The sequence below is a fragment of the Galeopterus variegatus genome, unplaced genomic scaffold, assembly GCF_000696425.1.
Source record: "Galeopterus variegatus unplaced genomic scaffold, G_variegatus-3.0.2 Scaffold752, whole genome shotgun sequence".
In the NCBI taxonomy this organism is placed as follows: domain Eukaryota; kingdom Metazoa; phylum Chordata; class Mammalia; order Dermoptera; family Cynocephalidae; genus Galeopterus; species Galeopterus variegatus.
The window spans coordinates 308,690-321,046 of NW_007726863.1; the positions used below are offsets into that span (position 1 = coordinate 308,690).

Here is a 12,357-nt window from a genome sequence, read left to right on the forward strand (position 1 = left end):
TACCCACTGGCAGTCACTTCCTTCCCCTCCTCTTAGCCCCTGGCAACCAGGAATCTGCTTTCTGTCTCTGTAGATTTGCCTGTTCTGGACATTTCTTATGAGTGGAATCCTACAATGCGTGGTCTTTTGTGACTTTCTTCTTCCACTGACTGTAATGTTTTCAAGGCCTCATTCCTTTCTGTGGCTGAGCAGTGTGCCCTCGTGTGGATGGATGTTGTTTGCTTATCTGTTCATCTGCTGATGGACCAGGCCTGGCTTTTACAGTTTGGTCAAGTTCCCAAAGCCAGCACTGCAGGCGGTGGGCTTCTGCGTAGGAGGCCACCTGCTGGCCACCCTAGCCTTTGGGGACAGAGCCTTGGTGAGCAGGCACAGGCTTCCTTGGGCCCCTCTGGTGTGACGTGTGGTTAGGATAAGTGAGTAGGCCTGGCCTGGTGACCACTGCTGGGTCTGCTGCTGGGCCTGCGGGGAAGCAGGGTGGCAGGGATAGGCCTGCAGCCCCATCGGGCTCCAGGGGCTCCTGCTCACTGCGCCCCCTCCCTGTCGCACAGCATCCGCAGTGTCATGCAGAAGTACCTGGAGGACCGGAGTGAGGTGACCTTTGAGAAGATCTTCTCCCAGAAGCTGGGTGAGTACAGCAGCCTAAGGACATGTCCAGCTGCCCAGGCCTGAGGCGTGGGGGCTGAAAGACCCCAAGGTTGACTTCCTGCCCCCAGCCCAGGCAGCCGGGCTGTGTTCCCCTCTCCCAGGAGGTTTGCCCTCCCATCCACTCAGGGCAGGGCAGCCAGCAAGCCCCCCAGGTGGCCATAGGGGCTGCTCTGGGTCAGGCTGTGACCCCTGGTGCCTCCCAGCCCCTGGATGTCAGCCCAGGAAGCCGTGTGGTGGGGGTGGGGGCCCAGCGGCCTTCTAGGGCCTCCAGGGAAGTTCCTCCTTTGGGGTTTTTGTTTTTGAGAGTTGCAGCTTCCCCTTGGCCCAGGCCACAGCTGCTCTGGGCTGTTGGTAGAACTGACAGGAAGAGGCGGGGCCCTTCCTGTGGCGCCTCCGAGCTGCGGTCGGCCCGCCCCACGGGCCCTTCTTTGTGAGCAACCTGCTTTGGCCCAGGCCCCTCCGTTCTCCCTCCTCCTGGTGCCGGGTGCCTGTTGTCTTAGAAGCATCATGCGGTCTACCCCACGGACCTGGCCCAGAGGGCAGGCTTGGGGCAGTCTCTAGGAAGCAGGCTCCAGCCACACACAGCTGATTTGGCCTTCCGGAAAACAGGATCTCAGCTCTGAACTAGGAGTGGCCCGGCCAGGCCTGGCAGGATCTGGCATCAGAGGTCAGCCTTGGGGAGTCAGTGTCACAGCACACAGTCTGGGGCCTAGGTTTGTGACCTTGAGCAAGTCGCTTCACCTCTCTGAGCCTGATGGTGTCCTCATCTGGGAAACGGGATCATGAGCCCCAGTGCCCAGGACTGTCAGGTCTGATGAGGTGATGTCAGTGAGAGCGCTTTAAGCCAGCATGAAGCCCTGTTCACGAGTTACTCAAAGGTACTATATTGAAAAGGCCAGGCTGTCCTTACCACAGATGATGGCTACAAGCTTTGGCAGAGGTACCCAGGCAGTGAAGGGCATGATGACACCAAGGCAGTGCCCCTGAAGAGGCGTGGGAAGCCACCCAGCACAAGCCCACTCACCCACGGCAGACTGGAGGCCCTAGGGGCAAGTGGGCTGCCCTTAGTTCTACTTTGTCCTCTGGCAACAGCTCTGGGGCCAGGCCTCAGGCCCCTGGTCCCTGGGAAGGGTGAGGACATCCTGCCCAGGGTCTCCTGAGAGCCCTTCCCGTAGCCCACCTTACCTCTTCTGTTCCCCTGTGGCCCATCACCCTTCCATGCCCCCTGCACTGAGGTCCCACCCTCTGGCCCATCTTTCCCAGGGAACTGCCATCAGGTAGAGGAGCCCTGAGTTCTCATGCCTCTGCCACATACCACGTGTCTGACAGGTCTCCCCGAGCCTCAGTTTCACCGGCTGGGCCCACCCTCCCTGTCTGTCGAGAACCAGCCAGATGATGAAGTGGGGAGCAAGGTCTGGGAAAGGAGCAAGGTCTGAGAGGGGTGTGGCCCTCCTTCAGAGCCCCCTTGGCCTCCACGCCTGCCGCCTGCTGCAGCCTTACCTGGCCTGGGTGGCCAGGGCATCCAGGGGGTGATCTCTTGCACCTGCACACACTGCCCTGGCAGGTGGTGTCGGCCTCACAGAGGAGTTGTAGGGCCCCAGACTATAGTGGGGGAGGGGGGCCTGGCGCCAACCCAGGGCTCCCTGACACCAGAGACAGCCCCACTCTGCCTCGCCATGGTGCCTGTCACTTTCCCAGCCACCATCCGAGGAAGCAGATTCTGGAAAGCGGGTAGAAACCCAAGGGCCTGACCTGGAATCCAAGAATCTTCTGGTTGGCAGCAATCTTGTGGCTGCCCTGCCCAGCCCCTATCTGTGGCTAAGACCACCTCTGCTTGCTTCCTTGGCTGGTCCTGCCCAGGGAGCCCCAAACCCACAGCGTCCGTAATGGTGGGAAGGCCTGTGAGAGGAGGTGGGTTCAGTGTGGCCTGTCACGGTTGCTTTCAGGGTTCCTGCTCTTCCGGGACTTCTGCCTGAACCACCTGGAGGAGGCCAAGCCCTTGGTGGAGTTCTACGAAGAGGTAAGGCAGGACCCCACCCAGTTGGGCAGGCTGGCAGGGGCCAAGCAAGTCCAGGCCCTGCTCTGCTAGAGATGGGAGGAGGTGGGGGAAACTTCTACTGAATGCACAAGATGCCCCGCGGTGGTGCCCTGGGCCTGCTGGGCCGCAGATCACCTGTGGGCATCCTGTCCTCCAGATCAAGAAGTATGAGAAGCTGGAGACTGAGGAGGAGCGCATGGCCCGCAGCCGGGAGATCTTCGACTTGTACATCATGAAGGAGCTGCTCGCCTGCTCGCACGTGAGTGTCCCTGCCCGCGTGTCCTCAGCCTGGACCGCATGCTGGCCCCTAGTGACCCGGGGATTGGGAAGGGAAGAAAGGACCCTGCAGAGAATTCACAGCCACCTCTGTCTTCCCCAGCCCTTCTCAAAGAGTGCTACCGAGCACGTCCAGGGCCACCTGGTGAAGAAGCAGGTGCCTCCAGATCTCTTCCAGGTGCGTGCTGGGCTTATTCCCACTGCCCCCTGGCCCCTGCCCAGCCAGGCTTACCTTCAGACAGCCCAGGTCAAGGAGCCTGGCCAGCTCGGGGCAGGGCCTGAGCAGCCACGGTCCCCAGGGGCTCAGTCACCAACTTTCAGCTTCCCCCCTTAGCCATACATCGAAGAGATTTGCCAGAACCTCCGAGGGGATGTGTTTCAGAAATTCATCGAGAGGTGAGTGTAGGGGCTGGTGTGGGAGAGGAAGGGGGATGGAGGCCACTCAGAGAAGGATGGTAGGGAGGACAGAAGCCAGCTGCTTTGGGCTCTGACCAGCCAGGTGACTGGGCCCACCGATGGCCCCCTTGCAGGGAGTCCTGAGAGGTCATCCTCTCCTGCCCTGCCCTTCTCAGCACCAGGCATCTCAAAACCTGTCCCAGATGATTCTTTGGGGAGCTGGGGGCCACCTGTGCATCTTTCCATCCCCTGGACTGTCTAGCACCTTGCTGGGCCCCCTGGGCTGAGGAGCCTCAGGGTGGCAATAGGGGCAGGCAGGGAGAGCACGCTGACCCCGTGGCCCTTGCAGCCAGTCGGCCAGGTAGGTGGGAGGGGTAGGCAGGTTTCAGCCTGATAAAAGGATCGGCTTTCCGAAGGTCACAGCTTTCCCGCCACAGAGCAGGCGGCTTCGCAGGGAGTGGGCTCTGCGTGGCTGGAAGAATGCAGGCAGGGACGGAGGCGCACTTGTCCACGACATGGTAGAGGAAGTCTGGGCTGCAGGGAAGACCTCTGTCTCTCCCTGCCACAGAGCAGGCGGCTTCGCAGGGAGTGGGCTCTGCGTGGCTGGAAGAATGCAGGCAGGGACAGAGGCGCACTTGTCCACGACATGGTAGAGGAAGTCTGGGCTGCAGGGAAGACCTCTGTCTCTCTGCTTGTCTGGTCCCAGCAGGCACCCGGGGTTGGGTGTGAGGGCCGGGGCTCCGGAGCACAGGCAGGCGAGCGGACACCCCAGAGGGAGCATATGGTTCCTGCTAAGGCTCGGGGTGTTTCCGTGTCTCCCTTGACCAGTTTCTGAGGCTCGCCTGAGCCTGGGATTGTTCTCTTACAGCGACAAGTTCACACGATTTTGCCAGTGGAAGAACGTGGAGCTCAACATCCATGTGAGTGGGACTGAAGGCGGGGAGGGCCATGCTCCCTGCTGCTCGTCCCGGGGAGCTGGGCTGGGGCTTGGCCAGGGTGGGGAGGTCAGCGAAGTCTGTCCTTTAGCCCCCAGGTGGGGCTTTAGGGGTCAGTGCTGGGATTCCAGCAGGGGAGGCTGGAGGCAGGTACACGTGTGGCACGGGAGGCCCTGGCAGCCTGCAGTGACGTAGCTGTTGCCACCTGCAGCTGACCATGAACGACTTCAGTGTGCATCGCATCATCGGGCGTGGGGGCTTCGGTGAGGTCTATGGGTGCCGGAAGGCCGACACGGGCAAGATGTGAGTGAGCACCTGCTCAGCTGGAGGGACGGAGGGCCCCAGGGTGACTCCAGGCATGGGCATCCAGGGGAGGAGCTGCCAGGGGCTCAGTGCCCCACCTTGTCCCCTCTGTGCCACTGTCTTCTGCCCTCTCTTCTTGCTCATGCTGTTACCCCTGCTGCAGGCTCCTCAGAGCCCAACCTGCCCACACTCCTGTCACACACTTGTCCTGCATCTGGTCTGGGGCCCTGCCCTGCAGGTGGGCATTGACCGGCGGCCTCCGTCCCCGCACCGCCACAGGTACGCCATGAAATGTCTGGACAAGAAGCGCATCAAGATGAAGCAGGGGGAGACCCTGGCCCTCAACGAGCGCATCATGCTCTCCCTCGTCAGCACCGGGGTGAGCGGGGCCCGGGGCCACCAGAGCAGCCTTTGGCTCCAGAACCGTGGCTGCCCCTGCTGACCGCCCCTCCCCTCCTAGGACTGTCCCTTCATTGTCTGCATGTCCTACGCGTTCCACACGCCGGACAAGCTCAGCTTCATCCTTGATCTCATGAACGGTGAGTGTCGGGCCTGGCCTCAGGGTGGACAGGGCCAGGGCAGGGCAGGAGCCTGAGTGCCACTCCACGGGGCTGCCTCCCTCAGGCGGGGACCTGCACTACCACCTGTCCCAGCACGGGGTCTTCTCCGAGGCTGACATGCGCTTCTACGCGGCCGAGATCATCCTGGGCCTGGAGCACATGCACAGCCGCTTTGTCGTCTACCGGGACCTGAAGGTGAGGCTCCCCTGCCCTGCCACCCTCAGGCATGGCTTCCTCTCCCTCCTCTCACTCGCAGGGAGGGCCCCAGGCCCAGGGAAGTGGCATTCCTGGGACAAGGCCAGCTCTTTTTGCTTCACCCCTTTCCCTCTCACCTGAGCCACTTTCTGGGTTCGGGTTGTGATTGGGGAGAGGAAGAGAAGACCCCAGCTGGGGCCTGGTCCCTGAACACCCACAATCCTCTCAAGGGAAGGCAGGGACCCGTCTGGCCTCTTGCCTGGCCAGGCCCCATCCTGAGCTGCCTAGCAACAGCTCACTGGGCTTCCTCCACAGCCCGCCAACATCCTCCTGGACGAGCATGGCCACGTGCGGATCTCAGACCTGGGCCTGGCCTGTGACTTCTCCAAGAAGAAGCCCCATGCCAGCGTGTGAGTGCCCAGCTGCCACTCTCCCTTCCCCTTCCCTCCGCCACTCCACTCATGGCCTCCTTGCTCCCACAGGGGCACCCACGGGTACATGGCCCCTGAGGTCCTGCAGAAGGGAGTGGCCTACGACAGCAGCGCCGACTGGTTCTCCCTGGGCTGCATGCTCTTCAAGCTGCTGCGGGGGTGAGTGGCCATCCCAGGTGGGCAGGTGGGACAGGGCTGAGAAAAGCAGCTCCTCCCCAATCCAGGTAGGAAGCTGGGAGAGGGGAGCCCACGGCTGCCTGGGTATTAGGGATGGCATCATCCCTGGCTTTGGACAAGGCTCATTCACACAGTCTGCCTCAGTTTCCCCATCCCTGTCCTTTGATCCTGGTCTTTGGCCTCTCTTGCCCAGGCACAGCCCCTTTCGGCAGCACAAGACCAAAGACAAGCATGAGATTGACCGCATGACATTGACAATGGTGAGTGAAGAAGGGTCTTGATGCGGGGCCACAGTGGGTCTCTTGATGGGTGCCAGGGTCATGGATTCTTGGTTCTCACCAACCAGCAGAGATCTCAGGCCGCTGATCCCCACTTCAGCCTCTGTGACCCAGACCTCTCGCCCTCCCTACATTGTCAGAGTACATATGTCTGCTGGGGGGCGAGTTAGAAAGTGGGGCCCTGTCTCTCTACTGGGGGTCTGGACCCCTCACCTTGGAGCTGTGATGGGGCCAAGGGCTCTTCCTCACCTTCTGCCAACGTCCTTCTCCTCCAAAGGCCGTGGAGCTGCCCGACTCCTTCTCCCCCGAACTCCGCTCCCTGCTGGAGGGCCTCCTGCAGAGGGATGTCAACCGGAGACTGGGCTGCCTGGGCCGCGGGTGAGTAGCCTGCGTGGCTATTTGGGCACGCTGCGTGTCTGGGCCTCTGGCCATGTCCCATCACCTAGAGCCCCTCTGTGGTCCCAGCCTCCTTTGAGGGGTTCACACGTAGCCAGTTCCTTCCAATGTTCTCAGGGTGGAGAGACCCCCTGGGATAGCGCTGCTGGAGCCAGCTAGGGACCAGCTTCCAGAGGGCCCCTTTTGACAAAGGTGACGATGATGATGACAACAGCTTTTTATGTTTATTGAACATTTACTAAGTGCTGTGCACGGTGTTACAAGATTTACCATAATAAAACTGGCATGGGAACTACTGTTCTCCCGTTTTATGGAAGAGGAGACAGGCTCAAGTTTAAGGAACTTGCCCAGGGTCACAGAGCCAGAAAGTGGCTGAATCAGGAGTTGAGCCTGGGCCACCTGACTCCGTGGCCCAGACTTAGCCTCCAACTCAGAGTGGTGCCAATCCCCAGTGACAGACATCTCTCCATAGGGCCCAGGAGGTAAAGGAGAGCCCCTTCTTCCGCTCCCTGGACTGGCAGATGGTCTTCTTGCAGAAGGTAGTAGCCTGTAGCAGAGGCCGGGTAGGGCGTCCTGCAGCCCTCCCCCCCCAACGCCCATGACCTCTGTTCTGCTGCAGTACCCTCCCCCGCTGATCCCCCCACGTGGGGAGGTGAATGCAGCTGACGCCTTTGATATTGGCTCCTTTGATGAGGAAGATACAAAAGGGATCAAGGTACCAGGCCTCGCTGGCCTCTCACACCCAAGCCCTGAGCCTGGCCTGGGTGGGAGCCTTGCCCCTTCTTTGCCTCCCAGAGACCCTGCGCCAGCCCTGTCAGCTGGTGGGCTTCAGCTCCTCCCACACTTCCCTGGAGGTCAGACCAGACCATTCCTGCCCCAGAGCCCTGGGTGTGGGCAGGCAGTGGCTGATGGATGTCTTGGCACCTTCTGTCCCCCGTGTGTCCCCACCCCCTCCACCTGGTGAAGTTACTGGACAGCGACCAGGAGCTCTACCGCAACTTCCCCCTCACCATCTCGGAGCGGTGGCAGCAGGAGGTGGCAGAGACCGTCTTCGATACCATTAACACTGAGACAGACCGGCTGGAGGCCCGCAAGAAAGCCAAAAACAAGCAGCTGGGCCATGAGGAAGGTGAGGGCTCGCTGGCTGCCGGGCACCGGGCCCACTGTCCGCTTTAGAAATGAGAAACAGGCTCAGGTTTGAGGACCGGGCCTGAGGTCACAGCCAGAAAGCGGCCAGAGCGTGATTTAAACCCAGGCCGGGCCGGGCTGAGTCTGCTCCTCTCCTGTCTGCACCAGACTACGCCCTGGGCAAGGACTGCATCATGCACGGCTACATGTCCAAGATGGGCAACCCCTTCCTGACCCAGTGGCAGCGGCGGTACTTCTACCTGTTCCCCAACCGGCTGGAGTGGCGGGGCGAGGGCGAGGCCCCGGTAAGGAGCAGGTGCTGGTGCCAGGGCACTTCGTATAATGTATGCTATACGAAGTTATTACGTCTTTTTCTGCATGTTTACTGTTGGGAGTATAGAAATGCTACTGATTTTTTTGTATTGATTTTGTATCCTGAAACTTTGCTGAAATCATTTATCAACTCTAAGAGAGAGTGGCGGGGCGAGGGCGAGGCCCCGGTAAGGAGCAGGTGCTGGTGCCAGGGCGGGGAGCCGGCCGCGGGGGGCTGGGCCCGCCCTCACCCCTGCGCCCGCCCTGCAGCAGAGCCTCCTGACCATGGAGGAGATCCAGTCGGTGGAGGAGACGCACATCAAGGAGCGCAAGTGCCTGCTGCTCAGGATCCGCGGCGGGAAGCAGTTCGTCCTGCAGTGCGACGTGAGTGGGGGACGTGGGGCGGCCATGGGGGACGTGGGGGCGGCGGTGGGGACAGGGCAGCCGCTGACCAGCCTGGGCACGTGCAGAGCGACCCCGAGCTGGTGCAGTGGAAGAAGGAGCTGCGCGACGCCTACCGCGAGGCCCAGCAGCTGGTGCAGCGGGTGCCCAAGATGAAGAACAAGCCCCGCTCTCCTGTGGCCGAGCTGAGCAAGGTGCCCCTGGTTCAGCGCGGCAGCGCCAACGGCCTCTGACCCCGCCGCGCCACCGCCGCCACCACCGCCTTTTATAAACCTCTAATTTATTTTGTCGAATTTTTATTATTTGTTTTCCCGCCAAGCGGAAAAGTTTTTATTTTGTAATTATTGTGATTTCCTGTGGCCCCAGCCTGGCCCAGCCCCCTGGGAGGGGCCCGCTTGCCTTGGCTCCTGCTGCCACCACCCTAGCCACTGTCCAGCGCCCTCCACCCTGACCCCTTGGGACCACCTGTTCCCAGTGTCTTCCTGTGGGGGAGAGCAGCAGCCCCCAGCAGCCCTCCCGCCCCTTCCCTGGGGGATGATGCCACACGAACTGGGCCACCTCAGGCTTGTGGGCTCTGCTCTGTGCCCATGGGCACAGCAGGTGGCCCAGCGTCCCCCATCCTAGGGGAGGACGCAGCATGGGGACACTACTTGAATTTTCCCACTGCAGCCCTCCTGCGGCAAAGGGACGGAGCCCTGCACTGTCCTGCCCTCTTGCCGTTGGCCAGAGGAAAGGGCCCATTGTCTCCCCGGCCCCTGAGGCCTCCCACAGTGACTTGGGTTCCTGGGCGCTTGTTCAGGAAAAGCCCGTGGGTCCCTGCAACCTCCATTGCCACCTTCCCAGAACGCTGCGGGGCTCGGCCAGGAGGATGGCGCTGGCAGTGGGCTGCTGCCCTCCCTGCAGCCCCCTCTTCCACCCCAAGCGCCTGGGCTCAGGGACCGCAGAGAGGCAACTGTGGATTGGGCCACACCGGCCTAGCCTGGCCCCCAGCTATCCCCGAGCCTGGGCTGGGTGAAGCCTCATCTGCCCAGGACCACAGGGGGCTGGCCTGGGCGGGTGGGCAGCACAGCGAGAGGGTGCCAGCTGGGGCCAGCCCGTCCTGCCCCCAGCTGGTCAGTGTGCCCCTGGCTGTCCAGCGCCATAGCCCATGTCCTGTCAGCATGTCCCCTTGTGCCAGCCACGCTGCCTTGTGTGGTGTCGTGCCCTCTCTCCCTGGGGCTGGGTCGGAGCACCCTCCCCTCCCATCTACTCACTCCCCGGGGCATTTCTTTGCCGATTTTTGAATGTGATTTTAAAGAGTGGAAAATGAGACTATGCGTTTTTATAAAAAATGGTGCCTGACTCCTTGGCTGTTTCAGATTCTTTCTGTGACTGGTGAATACTTCCCAGCCTCCTGCAGGCTAGGGCCTGAGAAGGGAGGGTCACCAGGACCCCTCCACCACCATGGCAGGCATCTGGGGGCAGGGACTCCCACTCTCCCTCCCCCACCCCACCAGCTGGCTCGTCTCCCCCAGTGCCCATTCCCCACCTCCTCCCTGGGAGGGGAAGGAGTCTTCCGCCCACTGCCCAGGTAAGCAGGCGGAGGTGCCAACAGTTCCGTGCTTGGTGTCAGCTGGGACTGACTGGGGCCATCTCAGCCTTGTGAGCACTCCTGCATACCAGGCACCATCCTGACACACACACCCCCCAGGACAGTTACAACGAAGCATCTCCGCCCTCTCTGGGCCCTTGTCCCTCTCTGGCTTTGGCCTCCCCTCTGGCCTTGCTGTGCAGGCCTCTCATCTACCCAGAGGCTTCTGGTCAACTTCCTTGCCCCCACCCCCTGCCCTACAGGCTCTTGTGGGTGACTGAGCAGACATGTGCTGCTGCCTGCTCCTCACAGGCTCTGCCCGGCAAGGCTGAGGCCCAGGGCCAAAGCACAGCATGGTAGGCAGAGAAGGCAGGCCGCTGGGAGGGAAGCTAAAGAGTCTTGGAGGAAACAGCCTTTGAGCTGGGCCTCCAGCATGGGGGTAGGGGGTGAGGAGGACATCACTGATGCAGGGAAGCACCGGGCACTCATGAGAGGCTCAGGTTGGCTGGAGCATTATGGGAAGGAGCCATGCCTAGGAGGCCCTGAACGCCAGGCTTAACCTAGCAGAGCCTCCTGTGCACTTGGTGGCTGCAAAATGGAGATATGAATGGACGTGAAGTCTGAACTTTACTAGGCTCCATGGAGACCTTGAAGCCCCTGAACGGAGCTGGGGTGATGAGAGCTGGCTCTAAAACGAGTGGCTGTGTGCAGGATGTATGGAGGGGAGCGGATGAGAGGAGGCAGGGAGATAGCTTGGGGCTACTGCTGCTGTCCAGGGAAGGGATGTCCTAATGGCACTGGTGGTGGAGGAAGAGCTGAAAAGAGGCCAGATGGGAAGAACATGGCCTAGCAGGAAAGGGCTAGATTCGGGGATGAGAGAGGTGGGGGTCCAAGATGGCCCGTGGGAGGTCCGTGGTACTATTCACAGAGGCAGCACAGCCAGGAGAAGAGCTGGCCTGAAGGGAAGAGGGTAAAGTGGCTAGATTTGGTTTCAGACACACTGATGGGATAGCATGGGACACCTGGGCACAGAGATGTCCTGGAGGGAGCTGAAATGTGGGCCCTGAGGTGGCATCAGGGTAACAGAGGGAACAGACAGCCTCTCAGCCAAAGAGAAGCCCACTTTGGGGGTCAGGAGGGGAGAGAAAGGGCTCTGGAAAATGGTTGAGAGGCACTGACACAGAATTAAGAGCTGTTGGAGAGGTGTGTTCAAGACTGCAGAAACAGGCAGAGTCTGGGCCTGAGGAAGTCCTATTAGATTTGGGTTTGAAGAGGACTTGGGGAAGGGTGGAAGCCACAGAGGGCTGCAGCAATGGTGGCCAGCAGAGCCTGATTTCAGAGCTCTGGACATTCAGAAGCCGTTGAACTGCTGTAAACCCCAGGATGTTACAGATGACCTGGTGACACCATAGGGTGGGGTTCCAAAGTGATCCCAGATAGCACAGGAGCCACCTGACTACAATGAGAAGACAGGTAAGAATGGCAACCAGGCCTCCTGGCCCAGAGACTCAGAAATGAGGACGCCTTTGAGCAGAAGGTGACTCTCAAGCTAGACAGCCCTTCTAGATCAAACGATCAAGTCATTTTACAAATAGGGAAACTGAGACCAGAGGGTCAGCCTTAGCAAACTTGATGGCAGCCTCACTATCCACCAAGATCAGAGACCCTGGGCAGGGCCTCCGGTCACCAGGGGCCTGAACTAAGCTCACCGAAGCCGACTGAGGCCTGCACCCTGATTCCTGTGTGGGTGGAGGGGCCGGCCTTGATTTTGAAACTCTCCTTCCTCTTCTGACACTGGCAGCAAAGGGCAGCCTCTACAAAAGGTACCCATGAGGTGGGCAAAGGCAACCATTCCCTGTGGACTGTCCTCTACCAGGAAAACTCTGGCGCTGGCTGGGCCTGCGCTCCCCATTCCCCGGTACTCCCATCCCTAACTCCAATGCCCTGAGGAGCCCTGGATGCCTCCCCGCATCGCGGGACCCCCAGACACCGGCCCAGGTCCCTGGGGAGGGTGTTCGTGCTCAGCCGGCCAGAATATAGGGGCCTCTGCTGGACACCCATCCCCAAGCTGGGCTCTGCCCGGCGGTGATGGCGGGGAGCCGGGACCTCCCACCTCGTCCGGACACACGGCATAGTCGGTGCCCCGGGACCGGGGGTAGGAAGACGGGGCCGTGGACTGGGGTCTGCTAGAGGAACGCGGGTAACACCCCGACGGCAGGACCCCGGCCCGCTCAGGCGCACGCGCACACGCTCGCGGACGTCCCCGAGGCCCAGGCCCCGCCCCCGCCGAGCAGCCCCGCCCCCGGGTCCCCGCC

At 61.2% G+C, this 12,357-nt stretch overlaps 1 protein-coding gene across 1 annotated transcript; it reads left to right on the forward strand.

Moving 5' to 3' along the window:
* Positions 1 to 548: 548 nt before the first annotated feature.
* On the forward strand, positions 549 to 9,813 carry ADRBK1 (adrenergic, beta, receptor kinase 1). The gene is made up of 20 exons (XM_008572075.1): positions 549 to 625; positions 2,592 to 2,665; positions 2,841 to 2,942; positions 3,063 to 3,137; positions 3,294 to 3,355; positions 4,224 to 4,275; positions 4,502 to 4,593; positions 4,873 to 4,972; positions 5,054 to 5,132; positions 5,218 to 5,348; positions 5,664 to 5,758; positions 5,831 to 5,938; positions 6,150 to 6,216; positions 6,512 to 6,612; positions 7,103 to 7,169; positions 7,250 to 7,345; positions 7,597 to 7,759; positions 7,927 to 8,063; positions 8,341 to 8,454; positions 8,541 to 9,813. Exons 1-20 carry the CDS (start codon positions 562 to 564, stop codon positions 8,703 to 8,705), a joined length of 1,944 nt encoding a protein of 647 aa, XP_008570297.1. The 5' UTR covers positions 549 to 561; the 3' UTR covers positions 8,706 to 9,813.
* The last annotated feature ends 2,544 nt before the right edge of the window (positions 9,814 to 12,357 follow it).

Bases quoted from the DNA above. Each gene is read 5' to 3' on its own strand.
- ADRBK1 (XM_008572075.1), top strand. From the start codon at position 562: ATGCAGAAGTACCTGGAGGACCGGAGTGAGGTGACCTTTGAGAAGATC. The intron at 626-2,591 runs GTGAGTACAGCA...GGTTGCTTTCAG, and splicing joins GATCTTCTCCCAGAAGCTGG to GGTTCCTGCTCTTCCGGGAC. The intron at 4,973-5,053 runs GTGAGCGGGGCC...CTCCCCTCCTAG, and splicing joins TCTCCCTCGTCAGCACCGGG to GACTGTCCCTTCATTGTCTG.